The 20,612-nt window shown below is 36.6% G+C and overlaps 1 protein-coding gene across 1 annotated transcript in view; it reads left to right on the top strand.

The window, feature by feature from the left end:
- Positions 1-20,612, top strand: part of ERC2 (ELKS/RAB6-interacting/CAST family member 2) — a 959,419-nt gene that overhangs the window by 474,009 nt on the left and 464,798 nt on the right. The window contains exons 12-13 of the mRNA XM_032412144.1: positions 8,018-8,211; positions 14,138-14,149. Coding sequence (XP_032268035.1) covers positions 8,018-8,211; positions 14,138-14,149 — 206 coding nt within the window. The remainder of the gene's footprint in view (positions 1-8,017; positions 8,212-14,137; positions 14,150-20,612) is intronic.

Genomic DNA, 20,612 nt, shown 5'->3' with positions numbered 1-20,612 from the left:
TGATTTTTCAAAGCTCCCAATAGTTCTTACTGTGTTGCATTTTAGAGAAGTTCTGCCATGACACTTTTCTTTCAGCACTGGATAAAGGCAGCCTTTCTGCCACACCCTGACCAACACCGAGAAGTGTCCTTTTTCATAACTTGGACAAATGCATAGGTGAATTTTTTTTTTTTTTGTCATTTTAACTTTATTTTCTTTAATCACCAGAATGGTTGAGGTTTTTAAAACATTTATTAGCTGTTTGTATTTTTCTTCTGTGAATTGTTTCTTTTGGTCATGTAAGCACTTGTTTTTGAGTTTACCGTTTTGTTCATTGGTTTGTATGAATCATTCTATACTTTATATAGAAACTTTGTCAGATTTGTGGCAATATTTCATTTCATTTAAATTTTTTAAAAAGATTTTTTATTTATTTGAGAGACAGAGCGAGAGAGCAAACACGGGAGAGGGGAGGGACAGAGAGAGAAGGAGAAGCAGGGAGCCAGATTCAGGGCTCAGTCCCAGGACTCTGGGATCATGACCTGAGCGCCAAAGGCAGATGCTTAACTGACTGAGCCACCCAGTCACCCCTCATTTAAAATTTTTTAATAAAGAAAACTATAACTATTTTTAGGTTTCTTGACCTGTGTTTCCCTTTAGAATTTTCTCATTTTCTTTAGGCTTAGAAGTCATTCTCTGATTTCAAGAATAGGCACTCACATTTAAAACTTTTTAATGATCCTTTTACATCAGTTTAACCCCTTTATCTGTCTTTAGTATATTTTGATTCATGTTGAGAGGTGAAGTTTTAACATTATATATTTTTAAATGATCAACTAATTATCCCAGCACCATTTATCAAATAATTCTTTAACCACTGTTCTTCATACTATTTCAATGTATACTAAGTTCTCACCTGGATGAATGTCTTAATTTATGAGCTGTTCAGTTTTATCAATGTCTGTTGCTTGTTGGGACAGAATTTTAATTATTGTGGCTTTATAATATTTTTAAGTATCTAGTGAAACAAATTCCACCCTAATGTTTTCTGCTTTTCATTTCATTTTGTTTTTGTGTGCTTAGCCTTTAATTCTCTATCATTCCAAGTAAACTTCAGGCTCACCTTGTGAACTAAAAAGCACAACTGTTGGTGATTTTAATTTGAATTATACTCAACCTATAAAATAATTTTAGAATGATATCTTTCCAGTATAATTTCTTCTAATTCATGAACTTGATACAACTTTTATTTATTACATAGATCTTTTACAGTAAAGGTTTGACATTTTCCTATTATAGTCCTGTGATATTTCAAGGATAGTTCTAAGTATTACTATATATATGTGTATATATATATATCATTATTATATATAGTATATAGTATCTATATATATAATTAATATATATATCATTACTATATATCTATATCTAGATAGCTATATCTATATCTATATATAGATAGGTATCTCTATCTATATATATAATTTTTAAGTTACTAAAATTTATGTGAACTTAATTTTTGGTGAATGCTCTATTTCTCCTTTTATTTTCTAGCCAGTTATTGGTACCTAGGAAATTTCTTTTATTATTGTATGTTTATTTTGAATAAGGCCACCCTATAAATTTTGGTGAATTATAACTTAATTGTTTTTGTTAAATAAGATCATTTTACAGTCAGATCTATGTCCATTTATCTAAACTAAATCAGAGTAAATAGAGATTCAGCTTTGAAGTTTTCCTAGGAACATTTTTTTCCTGGAGTAGAAATAAACCTACTTTTGAAACTCTTTTACTTTTACTTTAGTCACCCAGGTACTAAGTGATGCTGTAATTCCATTTCTTAGGAATCTAAAATTTTGTCTTTGTATCCTTATTATTTCTTATAATAATAACCTTTCTGCAGCTTAACTACCAGTCTCTACTCCTGGAGGAGTTTTGTCTTGTCATTATAAACACTATGCAGATTATCTTCAGTTGAATTCTTTTTCTTCCCTTGGTTCTTAATTCCAGACAAATAATATGGTTTATTCATCAGTCTCAAATACCTTCTTTGCTGTAGCCCTAGTAGTTATTATGCCCAGAGATGGTATCCAGAGGTCTCTTACGAATTTTTAATAAAACTTTAGAGCTTCTGGCTCCTAAATTTAGTGCATTGAATAATATCCTTGTTGCTGCAAGGCAGATGACTGATTTGGAGGCACCGAGGACAACTTTGTGACTGGCTAGGGTACACTTGAGACCACTCTGATGTACTTCCACACATGTGAATTTCCCCCCTTGCCTGGTCACTGTCCATTGAAATCCTATCTTTTCTGCAAATGCATCTTTTGCAGGGCTCACATTTTATGTAACAGTTTATAAGAAAAAGACCAAGCATTTTTCCAGTGTAGAGAGAGAAAAAATGTCTTACTAATGTTCATTGAGGTCTTCCTGACTTATAGATCATCATAGGACTCTGCAGTCCCAAGGACATGGTGGACTGCATTATAAATGCTTTCACAGTCACTGTTTAGGTACAGTGGTTTATTTTTGTGATTTTTGAGGACGATTTATGAAAATTATTTAATTCACTCATAGACTAGTCCCCCCAACACAATGGAGAATGACAAATATTTAAGAGATAATTCACAACATGCACATAGCATGTACAAACACATGCATACACCTCACACTTGCTCCAGGCTTTCAATATCTAAAGAACTCAAGTAATATTTGTAATAACTTAAGATTTGAAGTCACATGTTTTATTTCAGAACATCCAGATAATTACTTCAGTTCTTTACTTTGCTACTTTTATGAAATTCCATAGTTAAAAGGGATTACATTATAATTGTATTTTTGTTTAAATAGTCTTAAAAACTATTAAGCATACAGTTGGTTCTTTTTATTTTGTATGTGTGTGACCATAAGAAAAATCATTTTGAACATTCGTTCATTTATTTAAAAATACCCTATTTGTTCCATCTATGAGAAAAGTTTCGTTTTGGAATAGTTGTTATAATATGAAAATTGTGAGTATTCGGGATGTACTTAGCTAGAATTGTAAAAGAAGTTTCCTTTAGAACTAAGTAGTGTAAGATTCAAAGATACATCATTATTAGATTCTGAATGTACTATTTAGGCTCAGGTTTTATATTTGGTATTAATTAATTGGATTTAAAATAAAATGTAAATTTTATAATATGTTGAAGTTCTATAATCACCCTTAAAACCTTTATTTTTAAAAGTAAGATTTGTTCATAGCTCAGAATTATGTGAAGGTTGGAACTTCTTTTAGAAGATTGAAATAAAATACAATGTTTAAAGTAGTTTATATGCCCTGTTCTGCTGCTCAGATATGAAAGGAATGTTTAAACCCCCCAAAGTGCTGCAATCAAGAATCATATTTTCACTGTGCATAAATTTAACAAATTATTGCTAAAACCCATAAGCAGCAGGGAAGAAAAACCATCAGACTCATTAGTTAGTGTTCTGCTTGTGCTTTATGATCATGACTAATCATTTGTTTATTTTGAAAGAAATGACTTCTTTAGATTGTTAGGCCCCATTTCAAAGAAAGAATGCTATATAATATTATAATTGAATATTCCCTGCCCAGTTTCACAGCAGGTTTCTGGGCCAAAGTTAATGCTTTCCTTTCTAGGCACTTGGAATGATGAACTAGAATTTTATTGAAAATAATCAACGTCCAACCTTTACAAGAGAATTATTAATAAACTTGTGATTTTTCATATTGATACTCTCAATCCCTGGTTTGGCTTAAGTCACTTTTTGCTCTTAACTTTAATTTAAATACAATATTAACCTGAAGCTTTGCCTTATTTCCTGAAATAGTTCTAAATTTTATAATTAAAATAGCCACTAGGCATTGTTACGTACTACTTGTCCTAAGTCATGGCCAGATTTCTCTTTTGTGCTTGATTCAGGCTTTCAGAGTCAGTTCACATCAAAATTCCAAGGCTCGCCCACATCAGTGAGGCTCCGGAATTTGTTTTGATTATTCCCATTTGTGGGGAAATTTCCTTACATGTGGAAATGTAGGAAAACATAATTGGGGGATTCTCAGAACTTACTGATCTAATATGCAATATGGACATTTCTGAAATACTCTTTTCCCAATTTTCTGTGTTTTTGTGAGATGCTTGAGAGCTGCTCTAAAAGTTACCAGAAATATGTTAAAGGCATAACCAAATATCTGGATTTGCCTATAAACTGACTGGTTTAATCAGCAAAATTAAATCTCTACATTAAGAAAAGAATGCTCATTCATATTTTTTTTTTGGTTTTAATGACTAGTGGATGTCTTTGAAAGTGACAGTGTTCTTCCCTATTTTTATCATAAGTAGCTTCTAGAACCATTAAATCCACATCAATCTGCATTTTCAAGAGTTAGATTCCTGACTAATGAAGAGAGGGGACAAAGTTGATGTGCCTTAGAATGAAATGGGCTGTCACTTCCCCACCTTTTGGGGGAGCTAATTTCAAGTCAACAGATCCATAAGGGGAAATAATTGCTGTGTATTTTTAGTTTAAACTTTGAATGGGTCAGAATGCCATGGTAGGAATTTGTTCAGATAATCATTATTCAAATATATATATATTGTTTTCTTCTGCAGTGTCTAAAGTATATTAAGTCCAATTCTGTTATCTACTTTTAATCCCCATCAGGGGCTACCATTCTAGGTTAAAGAACCCATGTTATATTTTGAAAAGGCAAGAGCATTGCTAAATGCTAACAAAGTGCTTCCTTCACTTCATTTTTAGAGGAGGCTCTGGCCTTATAACTTGGAAGGAAGCATTGTTTTCTAAGCTCAATTTCCTCCTGTATTTCTTTAGTATAACCCTCATGTTTGTAGATCATAGTATAACACACTCATGCTACACTGCTAACAATTTCAGCCCATCCTCTGAAAAGTTATGATTCAAGCTGAATAGAGGTGGTTACCTGGAATATCTTTTATAAATTCTGTGGAGACTTTTGCCCCCACTACTGGGGTTGGATCGGGGACTCACCAGCTGTCAGTCAGGTGAAACTCTCCTCCCTTGAGTCTTCACATGGGCACTAGCAATGACCCAGAAGCAGCTGTTACTCATCCATCTCTATATGACTCTTTCTTAAAGCTTTCTATTGACTTAACAATTTTTAAATGGTATCTATTTACACCTTTATTTCATAACCCTTTGGGGAATTCTGGCACCTATCATTGATATGGAGATGTATTTAACTCAAAGGTATTCTTGTGGTTGCCTATTCCTTTTAAGAGGAAGAATCATTAGCACCTACAAGTATTATCTAAGAGATACCAGGCTAACTATAAACTTGGCTATGATCTGTTTTAATAACATGATCTAACTTAAATATCACATGAGGCCAACAGTGGTCTAGATTCAGGCATGTCTTCCTAGGCTTTCTGTACTTCTAAACATCCTATGAGTCCTTTAACCATATTCGTTTGTTCGGTTGAAAAGACTACCAACCCACCTAATTTCACCCAGTACCGAAAGCTGGCCTTGGGTTATCTTCTCTTCCCAGAGCTAAAATAAAGAATGTGCTCAGTTACCCATTCACCAGTAGACTGCTTTTTCTGTAAGCCTAGCAGGGAGGCTTCTCTAAAGACGTATGTAGTATCTTGATGAGAAACTAAATAGACCTATTAACTTAGCTGTATAACAAGCCCCACTGGTGGGATGCATATCATAAAATAATACTCATAATAAGAACACAAATGAATAATACCTTCTCCGTGTTTGTTATATGGTAGCTTTTGCTGTCCTTGGAGAGGCTAGCTCCTTTGCCTGTAGTAGTCATAAGACACAGGGCTAGATTTAGAAGCTAGGTCTCACAACTAGTAATTGTGTGCCCATTTACTAAAAATAATGATAATAATAATCATAAGAATAAAAACAACCAAAATAAAGCACAGTGGCTAACTGAACTGCTAGCTCTTTGTGAATCTTCAAATCAGAGTCAAGAAAGGAATCTTAACTCAAATCAGAAACATGAAATCAAGGCATATTTATATTTGTTTTGTGTGTTTCTAGCTCAGCTCATGAATTCTTTTTTAAAGATCTTAATATTATTGGTCAGGTAGTTTGAGAAAATGTCATGAAAAAGCTTTTTAGTTGCCATAAAATAATGGTAATATGGCCTAAAAGTAGAAGAGAATTAACATCAATATTTTGTTTTCTTTTTCTTAGGAATTTTTAAAATTATATTTTCAGTGCTTTTCTGATACAAGAGTAATGAATTGATTCTTATCACAAATAGAAATAAGTATATGGAGTAGTTATTTTCTTTTAAAGTAGAATATCGACTCTACATTTTAAAAGTGGAGATTAACAAATTTAAATATTCATTACTTCAATTAAAATAAAATTGTTAGATGAATAAACTTCTAAAGGCATATTAGCTCAGGATTCTCTTTCAGATTATTTTAATTATACTGAAAAAGCTCACTAATCTATTAGAATGAAATCTAATATATACACTAAGTAAATAAAAATAAATGCTTTCTGAGAAATGTTGGTAAAAGGGAATAAGCCAGTACATGATAGTAGTGTTGAATTGATAAATTTCTCCAAGTTCTTTTTGCATAGTTGAGTTTATTTCTTGAATAAGGAAATCTTAGATTAAAGAACATGAAAGCAAATTATTTTCCTCCTATCCTCATGCTTAAATAATATGTTACATGCAAGAATATTATTCTAAAAATGATTATTTTGTCATAAATAAGAAATTTATTTTTATACTAATTTTTTTAATTTTTTTCAACTAAATCATTGCAAAACCTGTCAACCTTGTAACAGTAGTACTTATTAGTATTAATTTTTCTAACCATGCATGATTCATTTAACCCCACAGTAGCTGTAGCTTGCTTGCCTTGTTTTTTCCCTGAAATTAAACAAAAAGATATAAAAACACAATGAACATCTGTTCTATATAGCAAGACAGCAGAACAACTTAAGTCCTAATAAATTGTTAACATTGTATGATTTCACACATGGATTTTGGAGATACATACATATATGACTTCTCTGAACTTTCTCTGTTGAATGTGCACTGTTGTTAAACTACTTGTTTTTTCCCTGCCTACTCTTTGAAGAAGTCAATTAGGAATAATGGGAAACAAGGGGTAGGCAAAACATTGCAGTGCAGTGTTATTTCCATCTGTCTGAGAATATTTCAGCCAAAAGTTTCTTTTGGGAAAAAAAAAAGCCGTAACACACTTTCAGACACACAAAATCACAAATACTTTGGCTGCAAATTATTCTGCAGTGTTTTTGCTGTGTTGTTGCCTGTGTGTGTTCTTGTGTGAGAAGCTGCCACCCACCCATGCATGTGTTTGCAGATTCTCGTCTGTGTGCTTGTTCATGAATTAGCTCATCTTCCTCCTGGTTCAGGTTAAATTTAATAAAGAGAACAAGAATTTATGGGTATGACTGTTAGCTGGAAAGCCCTTCCTCACTTGCAAGTCTTTCTTTCAACCTACATCTTCTGCTGAAATTTCTCAGTGAGATGGTGTTCGGTGATCAGTCAACCAGTCTTTTACATGTTACCTGGCTTTACATAGACCCTCAATGGTTCTTGGAAAAATAATTTAATATTGTTTTATCTCAGTTTCTCTACTGGAAAAGGAAGCTGTTGGTATGAATCACCTCCTTAACTGTGAGGAGTTGAATTGTGTTAGTTCTGCTTGCCAAAGCATCAGGAATAAAGATATCATGGTGTCTCCCCCCACCCATCCCCCGTTTCTTGGTGGGGGAAAAAAAAACCCCAAAAGTAGTAACATTTAATGCAACAAAATATTAACAATAAAAGAAACTCTCTTGTGAAACTGTAATAAATTTAAAATCAGCATTGTTTTAAGGTAGCTGAAATGTGTGATTTTCCATTTTGCCTTTTAACTGACAGTATACCCATAATTCTTGATGGTTATTATTTTTTCTCCAAAGATAATTTCTGGGCCATTGGTTACTACACTACCTACTGTTCTAAGTTGTTGTCTTAACTACATTCTTTAAAAATATAATGTTGAAGGCTCATAATGTTGAAGATGACTCCAGGATGAACCCCGAGTTTGCAGACCGAATAAAACAACTTGATAAAGAGGCATCTTACTACCGTGATGAGTGTGGCAAGGCCCAAGCGGAAGTTGACCGGTTGCTGGAGATCCTCAAGGAGGTGGAGAATGAAAAGAATGACAAGGACAAGAAGATTGCAGAACTTGAGAGGTAAATTTTGCAGTCATGTTGTGAATTGTCAGCAGCGAGTGAACATGGATTGCTTAGTTGCCCATCAGAGGTTGTAGTGGATTTGGAGTGCACATTCATTTTCAAGTTGGAAATGAGGTACGTATGAGGAATAGGACCTGTTAGGGATGATGTTATGTTTCTGTGGGATACTCAAGAAGGCAATTGGCTTATCTTTTGAGGGGTTTTGTACTTCTTAAGTGTTTAAGAAAGTAATGGCCAAGTTTCTTGAGTGATGTCCCTCATCTAGCATGTGTGCCAGCAAAGTGTGTGAGAAATTGAGGCTCTGACTACTTGAAAGTTTAGTTTTTTGTTTTTTGTTTGTTTTTTCCCATGAAAGACAAGCATTTGTGGTTTAGATTTGTTTCAAGCAAAGAATATATTTGGCAATTCATTCAAGATAGGAGAAAGGGAAAGGAGCTCATATCCTTTGGATGTTTTTTGGCACACACCACAACAAATTCATCTTGGGATGTATCTTTTAAGAGGACCTTATAGCATTTGTTAAATAAATATGTTTGAATAGGGTCTAAGGCAGGCCTAGCTGATAGCAAATTCTGTCTAAAAACAAAGAAGGTTATATCAGGGTTCCAGAGTATTTAGATTTTCAGATAAATTGTATCCATATTGCATTTATGTATAAGATAGACTCTAAAAATTAAGCTTTCTATCAATGCTTTTTCCTATATTTCATATAAGGAAAGAATTTCTGAATAACGTAACTCCATTACGTCCGAGGATTTCTTATTGGTTCAGCAATAAGGCAGAATTTGTCTTTCCTAGATTCAGTCCATATGGAAGAGATCAACAAATTTTGAATAAATCAGTGAATGTTTGCCAGCTCTGATCAAGACACTCGTGAGACCCGACAGAAGTTTAAGACATACGTGGAGTAGCTCTCTGTGGCCTGTGGAAAGATCATGGGCTGTACTGACAGAAAGATCTGGGTTCAAATTTTGCTTCTGCTTTGTGCCGGCTCTGTGACCTTAAATCTTGTTAGAAGTGAATCTCTAACAGTCTTTTAAAATGTATCATCCTTTTCAGGTGCCAAGTCCTGGTGGGATAGTTACATCATTAGGAATAGTTGAATGCTAAAACAAATAAATTCTCAATATATTTTTTTTTTAAGATTTTATTTGTTTATTTGACAGAGAGAGACACAGCGAGAGAGGGAACACAAGCAGGGGGAGTGGGAGAGGGAGAAGCAGGCTTCCCGCCGAGCAGGGAGCCGGACGTGGGGCTCGATCCCAGGACCCTGGGATCATGACCTGAGCCGAAGGCAGACGCTTAACGACTGAGCCACCCAGGCGCCCCATAAATTCTCAATATTAAGTGGCCGTGTATTAAATGGATAGGTCAATTTGCAAATTTTCAACATTTTCAAGGATAGTATTTAATATATTCAAACTCTAAATCAATTAATATTTCACTTAAAAATCTTAGTATTAATTTGATGATAACCAGATTTTTATACAGTGTGACCAATTTTAGTGATTAAATCAAGAATTTCTTTTCCTAACATAAGTATACAAATTAAAATCCTTAAAGGCTTAATTTTAATTTTAAAATGTGGGAATGTTCTGTCTATTGGTTCTTAAAAACACTGTTAATTTTAGATGTATCTACATGTCTACTTTGGAATTATATATTAGGACCAAAATTTTTCTTAAAAAGCTAATGTGAGATCCCAGGGATGTTACCGTCACATCTCTTTTATTGATGAGAAAACTGAGACCCTGAAAGGTTAAATTACCTCTTGGAGATTGGTCCTGTGGTGAGAATTCGGCAAAACTATAATGTATGTTTCCTGACTCCTAGTCTACTGTTCTGAGAAGCTGTGAGCCTCTGAAGGGCATAATATTATCTATGCTCTAGATAATATTAATAACAGTAATTACAGTAACAGTAATAGATTATGTATATTTTATGCTCACAGTGTGTATCAGGTACTCTGCCGAGCACTTGACCTGCAGTACTATGTACCATTTAATCTTACCCACATCACAGAAAGTATCATTATCTTCATTTTATAGATGAGAAAACTATGACTTATACGGATTAAGTAACTTCCTAAAGCTTTCAGAGTCTGTAAGATTCAAAGTCAGAATTTGAACCCAGGTCTAACAGGTTAGTGACTGAGAACAATCCTGTCCAACAATGAGCCAGAAGGAAGAAGTTAGTCCAGGAGCACTAAACAGTCACATAGCCTGCAGAGAGAGGAGCATTGCTCTTGGACCACAGGAGATCTGTCTCATCTTTATTAGCTTTCGTGAGAGAAAGTGATGTGCCCCACATTTTGAAGGCATTTTTCTGCGCTAACCCAGGTCCCCAGAACTGTAACTGAAAAATCAGGATCAGCTACTATAAATATTTGCATAAAAATAGCATAGTCATCCAGTTGGAGAAACAGGTCTTAGCTGGACACTAGTGCCATTAAATCATCGAGAATATTCACATTTTTTATATCCTCAATATGGAATGCATTAAAACAACAGTGATTTTACAGGCATTTATCTTTATGTACTTTCTGCACATTTTCTTTATCTCTGCCTTTGCCTTTCCTTAAAGCTGATGCCTCCCAGGCACTGTAATTCATAAAACGTGTGGTGAGACTTGAGTCTGTCCCAGTTCTCTGCCTGCCTGTGTCTTGGGTCCAGTAGCAGAACATAGTCTGGGAAATGTCTGAGACCCAGCCCCAGCTCAGGCCCCAAAGGAGGTTGGGGGGGGCGGTGGAAAGTAAGAGGGGAAGTTTCTTGGGAAAAGGAGAGCTCAACCTTGGCCTGCCTTCCTGAAGCAGTTATCTGCTGGGCTCCATGTGTATCCTGACCAAAACATCTTCCTTGTTTGTCAGGCAGCCCTTTTCAAATTGGGCAATATCTCCATTTTCTGGCTTAAACTACAAAATTCCTACCTCGTAATGTTGGGAACTAAAGATTTCTTAGCAGTGTGACATATATCTCCCTTTTGGAGTCATGGAGGAGTGTTTGCAATTAAGTTTGTGATTTTGAAAACCAAAAAATTGAACTTGAAATAAATTTGTGGTCTCTGGTCTGTAATGTGACCTACCAGAGTGAAAAGACTTCTTTTTAAAAGCAACGAGTGTTCTAAAATATTCCAGAACTTCAGTCATGTGCAACAAAAGGTTCAGGGTTAGGAATAGCATAACTCAAATGGCACTGACGCTGGCCTACTTCTCTCTCAGAGGGCAATTCTTGTTTGCTTTCTACTCTGCTAATCTTCCCATTTTTTATTTTCTTCACAATGTATACATTCCAAATAGCACATGCCTGGCACTTACATGGATGCATTTACCTCTTAAATTCCACGTGAATGATATTTTACATTAGCCATTGAAGATTTTGCTTTTCAAAATGCATATTGCTCCAGTGTGGTCCCCATGTGCAGTTTTTCCTATAAATTTTTGCACTTGATGCTTATGGCTCAACAGGGAGCTTCTGCCTCGGACAGCATGTGAATAGACTCTGGGGAAGTTTGACACAAGGTGGGTGAAGGGCCTTGAGCATACCCCTAAGAGTTGGTCCAAATCAGGCTGACGTCTTTATTTGATCACTGGTGCTAGATACCATGTCTGCTATGTGATCAGATAGGTAATCAAACATTAAAGGGAGTGAAATATGTGGTCTTTCTGTGTCAGTGCCTATCAAGGGCTCTGAGTTTTATTTAGAGTTTCAGAATTAATTCTGCCTTAGGGGAAAGAGAGAGGTTAACAGATCTCTTGTCAAACAAGACCTGCTCTCACTAGGTTTCTGCATCTCAGCCATGGGAAGGTATCAGTCAGGTGACCATTCATGTAATTATCCTAAATATGGTAGGGGGTTTGTTGGTATTTGTCTAGGGGACAGGGAATGCCCGAATCAAGCCCTTGATCACATCCTTCCCCACTGTGGAGAAGAGTGTGTGTCCTTTGGGGTTCTGCTCCTAAGACATAACATCAGAATAGAAAACAGGGAGCACTTAATTATCTGGGTCACTGACTAATGTCATCAGACATTCGGACATTTGAGAAATCATCTTAGATGCCTAAAGCACCTTATCTAAGGTTGAGAAACAGACTGTTATTTTTCCTTCTGAATTTTTCCTATAATGTGATGACATAATTTCTTTGATGCCTTTTAGAACACTTTTAACAAAATGTAAACTGAAGCTTTATTTAAAAAAAAAAATGGTCCTATGTTCTAGAAGTCTCATGGTACATCGAAGAAACCTAATAGCAGTTCTGTTTGTTCTGATATGAACTCTTCTTGCTGAGAAATAGCCATTTATGTTTGGTAAAACATTTGAAGAAATTTCAGTGAAGCAAGTAGCAGATAGTTTTGCACCATCCCTAGCAACCCTTTGGGGAAGGTCATGGATGTCATGGATGCCCTTGGGAATTTGATGAAAACTAGGAATCCTTGGAAAAGGCAATTAATTGCTATTTCAATTTAGGATTCTCTAAAGCTTGGCCATGGACCTCAGTTTGATATACCTTTCTGATCCAGAAGAATTTGAAGCAACGGCTGGGGCCAAAGCCCACAATGATCATGGCCTGATCTAACTTATTTTTAATCAGTTGTGTGTTTATGATCACGAAACACTGTGCAGGGGGATTTCAGACGTGAGGGATTATTGGACCGATGCTTTCACCGTGTGTTTAATCCTGAATTTTCTCTTTGATTTTTATCATTATGATCAACACTATTTTCATTTGAAATGTTCTTGTTTAAGCTTTCTCCTGAGGATTTGTTTTGTTTTTCCTTCCTCTGTGAGATGCTTAACATTACTTCTTATTTTCAAAAATTTTTTTAAGTTTCATTTATTTAAGTAATCTCTGCACCCAACAAGGAGCTCAAACTCACAACCCCAAGATCAAGAGTCACATGCTCTTTTACTGAGCCAACCAGGTGCCCCTAAAATTACTTCTTAATAGTATGGAGTGGTGGGGTCCCCTTGAGCAGATAGCTGGTAACATATTTGTTCATCCACTTTGTTTTTCACAAAGAGCATTATATAGGTTCGCAAAATGAATGCCCACTGTGTGCTCCTGTGGTAGCTTGAAGAAGATCATGACTTTTTTTTTCTTTTAATTTTTGCTTGGATTTGGGACTTTATTATTTTGACTAACTAGAAGGGCATGCTAAATATTTTTGCACAAATAAGTTATAAAGCATCTGGATATTTTCAGTGATGAATTACGATCCTCATTTTCACAACTGAAAAAAAAAATTACTCTCAGCTTTGGAAGTTGCCCTGTCCTCTCTTGGGAGGCTGATAGGCAGGCAGCACCTCACTCGAAGCCCTGCGCACAGTGTCTTTGATCATTGTGAGGTGCAGTGCTTTGTGAGCATCTAAAATGGAAATCTTTGAACAGAAAGCCAAATTGTTCAGGTCCTTTTGGTTTTCAAGGAGGAAGGAAGAATATCTCATAAGATATAACCATTTAACTTCCTGGTTCAAATAAAATCTTTCCGACATCAGTGCTTACCACTAGCTCTAATATCTTAGTAAATTCCATTTCAGTTTATTAAATAATAAAATTTTGTATGGACACAGATAGGAACTTTCCCTATGAGTATTCCTCCAGAAAAGGGGAAATTCTGCTATTGGGTTGCTGGAGCGCACCTCTGGTTCATACCCATGCTTACAGTGATAAAGCGGGAGAGCAGATACTGGTTTTTTATGTGTGATATTTAGTAGAACAGCTTACAGTGTGTGCCCCGGGCTTTTTGGGGTAATATCAGATAAAAGTTGCTTTATTGTCCTTCATTTGGTTATTAAACCTGCTAATATAACATCTGTTGGCTGTATTTTTAAAACTAATGCATTTCCTTCCTTTTATTCTCTTTTGCTATCCCTTTTCCTTTCTGCTTATCCTCCAAATCGCTGCTTTCACCCTTGCTCCAATCAGCTTGACTCTCAGGTCAGTACTTTCAGTTTTTCTTCTAACCGCCTTTCCCTCCTAAGCTCAATTTATTGCTTGCACTTGTTTAACAAACACATTTCTGAAATGGTTTTCCTCTGGCCACCACATTTTTTTTTTTTCCATTTCATCCCATGCCTAGGGAAGTTTTATTTTATGAAAAAGCCATATAGGTGGGAAAGGGCAAAGAAGAAGATGGGAAATAAATCACTGTTGGATTATTCGATACATTTGATTCTCAGATTATACAACCAGTAAGAGAAATTAGAGTGAAATTCTAGAGCATTTCTCCTGAGCAGCTCAGAAAATTGGCTGTGTGATGATAAAACATGTTGCAGTGGAAAAAAACAAAATCCAGGATGCTAAATTTAACCTAGGAGAACAAAAGATCTGCCTATGACATAGCAACTCAAAAGCTAAATTTAATAGTGCAAACCACTCAGACTTTTTGCTTAATAAATCACTGTGTTTTGAAAGATTTATGATACTTTTTTTTAAAGTCACTTTTGAAAATTATCAGTGTGTTGGTAACATATTGTACACACATGTTATTTCCTGTCATTGTTTTGGTTTTTGACTTTTTAACTTCATTTTTATTAGCCGTAAGACATACTTTAATTACCTAGGGCACAGCATATGGAACCAAATGTAAAAGTAGATTCAGCATTGACTATGTGCACCCTGATATTAAGAAGCAAAATGAATATTTTTTTTTTAGAAATGCATCCCAGATTTGATTCCTCTTAGCTAGGAGTCCAAGTCAGTAATTGGTTCTCCTTTAAGTCAAGCAAGACTTCTTTTTATAATAATATGCAGTACTGTCTAGTGATTCCTTCATTCAATCAGTGAATTTACAGGGGCTCATTGTATGATTTTGGGCTACCAAGTCTTGAAAAGAAAAAAAGACTCAAATTGATAGCCAGTGTAGTTGCTCTTTTGAGAGGCAAGCAATGTTATTTTCTTCTCTTTATTCAGTGTCTGCACCTCTTTATTCTGTCCACTGCTCATCACCTAATCCACCAGACTAATGCATTTATGCTAGCAGCAGATAATTTCAAAATGAGGCCTCCTGCCCACACACCAGTTTGCTCCCAATCACTGTGGCTCATAGCCCTTGAAAATGAAACCACATCTCTGCTATTCCCACATACCACACTGGGTGTCCCACAGCAACTGCCTTGAACTTCATCTCACTGAAAGAAGCCCATTCTCAAGAGTTCTCCAGTGATCTAAACAGAGATGAAAAGCATGGTCCTACAGAACTGTTCTCACTCTAAACCTAATAACTATTAATTCACTTTCTGGTGCCCCTATGTGCAGATACAGACATCATAATGAAGGTTGGAGAGGAGGAGGCTGGCCACATGGCATCCAAATCTTTCCTCCAAGTTTTGGATCTGCTCCTTTAGTGAAACTTTGAGCTTTTCTCCTTGCCTGTCTTTTTTGTTTTCTTTCTACTTTTGCCTTCCCTTTGCTGCTCCTAATCTGCACCTGTTGAAGCCCTTGAGACCAGGGACCACTTTGGCTCTCCCACCTGAGGCTCCCTGCCAGGACCTTCAGATGTTGTCCACAGGCATTCTGCTGTATCTTATGTGTCAGAAACTGTACTGTGTAGTATTTAGTTTTTTCCTGTTTCATGGTGAATGAACATGAACCCTGACTCTCAGAAGATAGGATGTAGGATTAGGGGTGGGAGAGGTTGTGGATAACAAGGGGTCTCTCTATAAGGGGCTCGGTGTGTCGATTTGGTTTGGTAAAATGTTCAGGCCAAGTCTGGTTGTGTGAACTGTATGGTCAAATCAAGATTCAGATCATTTCAACCTCTTGCCCCAAATGAACACAATGGAGAAAATGTGCAATCCTTGTCAACAGTCTCTTGTTATATTTTTAGTGTAAGAAGAATTGGGCAACCCTGCGTTCCTGGAACAAAAATGTCTATAGGTCTTGGAAGCTTTCTTGAGCTTTGATAAATTTCCAGAGTTAACTCTGCTTTTTTTCCAACCACTTCCAAGTTTACCAGTTAAAATAAAATGAAATGTACCAATTCTGGAGGGGAGGTGGGCGGGGAGATGGGCTAACTAAGTGATGGGTATTAAGGAAGGCACTTGTGATGAGCACTGGGTGTTGTATGTAAGTAATGAATCACTAAATTCTACACCTGAAACTAAAATATTACGATGTATGTTAACCAACTGGAATTTAATAAAAACTTGAAAAAGAAAAAAATATTTAAGGGAAAACAAATGAAATGTAACAATTGAATTGAATACAGGATCTCTGGCCCATGTACTTTCTTTATATGGCTCACAATTGAGATACATATATTTGTGTGTGTATGCACACACACATATGTGTGTATATACATTATATGTGTGTGTACAGATATCACATATATATATTTTTTAAATGTACGGTCTTTCCTACTGTAGAATTTTATGGTCTGCCCTGCACCTCCCTACCTCCCAATCTGAAGTTTGAAAACTTGACTAACTCTTGGGTCTTTTTTTCTGTTCTAGACTCCGTGGAAAATCTTCCCCTCCAACTACTTTTTAAAATGGCCTCATTTCCTTTTCAAACTCTATGTAGACTCTCTGCTTGAAATCAGGTGGACATATAATAAGGATCCGGTTTGGTAAAATGCAAATGTCATATTCCAAGCCTGTTCAGGTTCTCACTCCAGAAGACTCCATTTCTGTCAAGAATCTCTTTACACAAAAACCAGCGGGAAGCTGTAGAGATTTAATAGGATCCCTGCATTGCACTCTGGGGGAGGGTTTATGTGAAGTTTGCTCATTTCTAGGACCTGTTTATGAGATTAGCATGTGACTTATGACAGATGAAGTTATCTAGATAAATGTATGCAGCCATTGACCAAGAAAAAAAAAGAAAAGAAAAGAAAAGAAAAAGTATTCTTTGGGATTCACTTCAAAATCCTGCCAGAGAGTTGACCAAGTAAAACCAGAAGGCTGAGGCCTTTCTGGGCTCTTCCAGCTTCTGATTTCCTTTGGATCCTGGTTCAGCTTCTTCCTTGTTTGTGCCTCAGTATGCCCTCTTGAAGAGGAGGGAGCTGTCTTTGGAGTAGGTGTTCTGGGATCCTCCCTGCATATGTCCAGCGGAGGTGGAATTGGTTATTGGCTGTGTGCATCTCTGGCAAGCAGGCTCCAGCTCATGGCTGGCGCCTGGCAGCAGGCGTGAGCTCATTGTTACAGTCACTTCAAACATTTCCACCAAAATAAACTCTTTGTGATGTTTCCCCAAAGTTCAGTACTGCACTCTCAATCTCTCATTCTTCTAGCAAAGGATGAAGTCATTACTCCTGGATCTCAGATGCCTGTTGCCCAAAGAAATAATGAGAAACAACTTGCTTAGAGCATTCCCTTGCTGTCCTGCACTTTGCTCTTTGCTAGGGTCAGTTCTTGCCCCATTCTGTCCACGAATACCTAGTAAGCTCCTACTGTGTGCTAGGCTTGGCACTATATATGCTGGCCTGGCATTTCTAAAAAAATAGCTGATGAAAAACTGATAAATTTGTTGAAGAAATAATGTATATGACATTCTTCATTTTTATATTCATGATGCACATTGATATTAATAATAATAGAAATAACAGAAGTAGAAGCAGCGGTAATAATATTGGGCATTAACTAAGTGCCAGCACTGAATTTATCACTTTTTATGTAGTATTTACTCAAAACAACTGCATGACGTTGGGACTGTCAGTTCTTCTATGTTAGAGAATAGAAAACTAGAGAATAGAAAACTGGAGTTCATAAAAGTTAAATATTTTGCTCAAATTAATACAGCTAGTAAGTGAATAAATTGTTTTTTTTTTTCACTTGAAAGCCAGTCCTTTCTGATATACCAAATGGAATCTTTTGCCACTTCTGCTCCAATTGCATTAAAATCTTTGAGAAGGCCCGCAGTAGGGACACCTGTGCAATTGTGTGGGATCCATGGTTTCCCAAATATGAGGTTCATAGAATATACCCCATGAAGCACTTTGGGGAAATACTGTCCTGCCTGTGGTGCAACCAGCCTCTGTCTTTGCCCTGAGATTCATGCCCTCCCACCCCTCTCCCTCCTTGGGCTGGTTTCTCCTCAGGTGTCACCTCTCCAACTTTCCCTGAGCCCCTCAGGCAGAAGCAATTTCTCTCTGCCTTGATCTCCTTAGAGCTTTATCTGACCCTTTCCCCTGGCCTGTGTTATATCCTACCTCCAATTAGGCACTGTGTCTCCTAGTAGATGGTGGCCTCCTTGAGCACTGGCTGGGTCTCTGGCTCCATGGGGTGTTGTGCCACACACTGGAGGTGGCAGTCACACTCCTGTGTGTTGAATAAATGACTGTTGAAGAGAGGAACTTCCATTAGCTTCTTCTCACCCTTCCCACCCTCTACTCAGTCCCCATGGAGAGTTGCTAGTGGCAGAGTTGACTGCACTGGAGATCTTATAGCTTCAGACAGGAAGCCCTAAAAAAAGATATGATTCATTTTTTTATTGAGCTGGCTGCTTGAAAGTTCAAGAAAAATAAAGACACAAATAAAAGGAAAGGAGAAAAGATCTCCTTCTGGATTTATTTTATTTTCTTCCTCCCTCTCTCTTTCCCTCCTCTGCTCCTTCTTCCTTCCCTTTTTCCTCCCTTTCTTATCTCCCTACTTCCCTTCTTACCTCTCTCCTTCTGTCTTTTATTCCTTCCTTCCATCTTCCTTTCTTTTCCTTCCCTTTGCTTTCTCTTTCCCTCCCTCCCCTTCCCCCTCTTTTCTTGACTGTTCATTGAAATCTTTCTGCACGAGGGAGTCAATGCTGGGTGTTGGGAATATAGCAGTAAAGCAGACATGACCCCCCCCCCCCTCACTCCCTCACTGAATTCAAAGGCCAGCACTTCCTATAAGGAAGGATTTGGCCACTAAGAAAAATAGTTTGTCCCATTTATACTAATAACTGGAAAAACTGGGTTTCAGGTGTTCTTTAAAATTCCTTTTCCTGTTGGGGTTGAAGGGGTTATCCACAGGTCAGAAAATTATTTCCCTCTTTTAGCTGCCTTATACTAATGCTGACATTTCTGGTGAAGTGTCAGAAAATTTTATGCCCAAGCAGAACTGGTAGAAAGCCAGAAATCAGTTGATTTTGCTTTGGGTGCAAATATTTTATTGAGGATGGAAAAAGTTGTTTTCCCTGATTTACAGCTCCTGCAAACATAAAGTGGGTTCTATATTTGGAAATGTTTTTGAACCTTTGAGGTATAGCCAAGGGTTGGTTCTTGCACCTTTCCGACCTGGCCTTGGTAGGACTTGCCATGGCTAATGTTTTGCTGAGCCAGCTCCAATTTGTAGAACTAGGGCTTTATGCTCTGTATTATTTTTACTTTTTAACTTTTGCTTGAGTGGTTGCTCTGGCTCTCTCTCTACATCCTCTAGGATGAGGAGAAGATAGAGGGAATACAATTTGCATTGTAGTTGAAATGCTTTGTGGTACAGTACACTTCTGAGGTTCCTTGGAGATGAGTAAAACCATTCTCAACTTGCAGACATGTTAAAACAGTGACAATAACAGCAAAATCAAGAGATAGTTCCAGGTAAGCTTAATAAGTCTTGGCCCCAGAAGAAGAGATACCACGTTGGTAGGGTTAACCATTCCTTTGTGTTTTTTTCAAAATTCCCCTCCCCCGACCCACCCCCCCATTCCTCCCCTACTCCTGGCTTTTGGTTGGTGCTACCATATGGATGAATATCAGCAAATAGTAAATCTCTCAAGGTATGTTAGCCTTTTCTGTAAATGTTGAGAAGGGGAAGGAATTTTTAAAAAAAAATAGTTTCTCAGTATTATTATAAATCACTTTCTAGAAAAATAGTATCTATTTCCTTTATATGGCTTTTCTTATGAAATGTGAATTCTATCACTTCATTACCCACAATACCAGCTCAAGTTGTAGGGAAAACCTATCCAACTAGTGACTGGGACTCTCTTCCGTATTGGGTAAAGGTACTTGGAATTTTCACACTGCATAATTTCACATTTTTGCGAAGCCTACATTTTGGAGGGACCTATTTAAAAATGAGTGGGTACTGTGTATGTTTCTCTGAACAAAATACCTGATTGTTAATATATCTAACAAAGGCTTTGGAGATTTCTTTTTAAGGAATTCTGATAATTTGCTGCTCTTTTAAATTTTACTCTAAATTCAATGACTACCATACAGGTGAAAATTAATTGCAATATCAAGCTAAAGACATATGGAAACTAGAATAGGAAGACAGAAACTGGCTGATTTTGCTTTGGGTGCAACTATTTTATTAGGATGGGGATGGGAAAGAGTTGTTTTTCCTAATTTACAGCTCCTGCAAAAATAAAGTGCACTGTATAGGATTATTTTTGTAGAAAAACTTTAATTCTCGAAATTATAGAGTGAGTCAGGGAATGGAAATGAATTTCCCCTTGAAGAACCTCTTGTTGCTTTGTTTTTTTA

The sequence above is a fragment of the Phoca vitulina genome, unplaced genomic scaffold, assembly GCF_004348235.1.
Source record: "Phoca vitulina isolate PV1807 unplaced genomic scaffold, GSC_HSeal_1.0 scaffold13, whole genome shotgun sequence".
Lineage (NCBI taxonomy): Eukaryota > Metazoa > Chordata > Mammalia > Carnivora > Phocidae > Phoca > Phoca vitulina.
The sequence above is the reverse complement of the archived record's forward strand: the minus strand, read 5'-3'. Positions and strand labels throughout refer to the sequence as shown.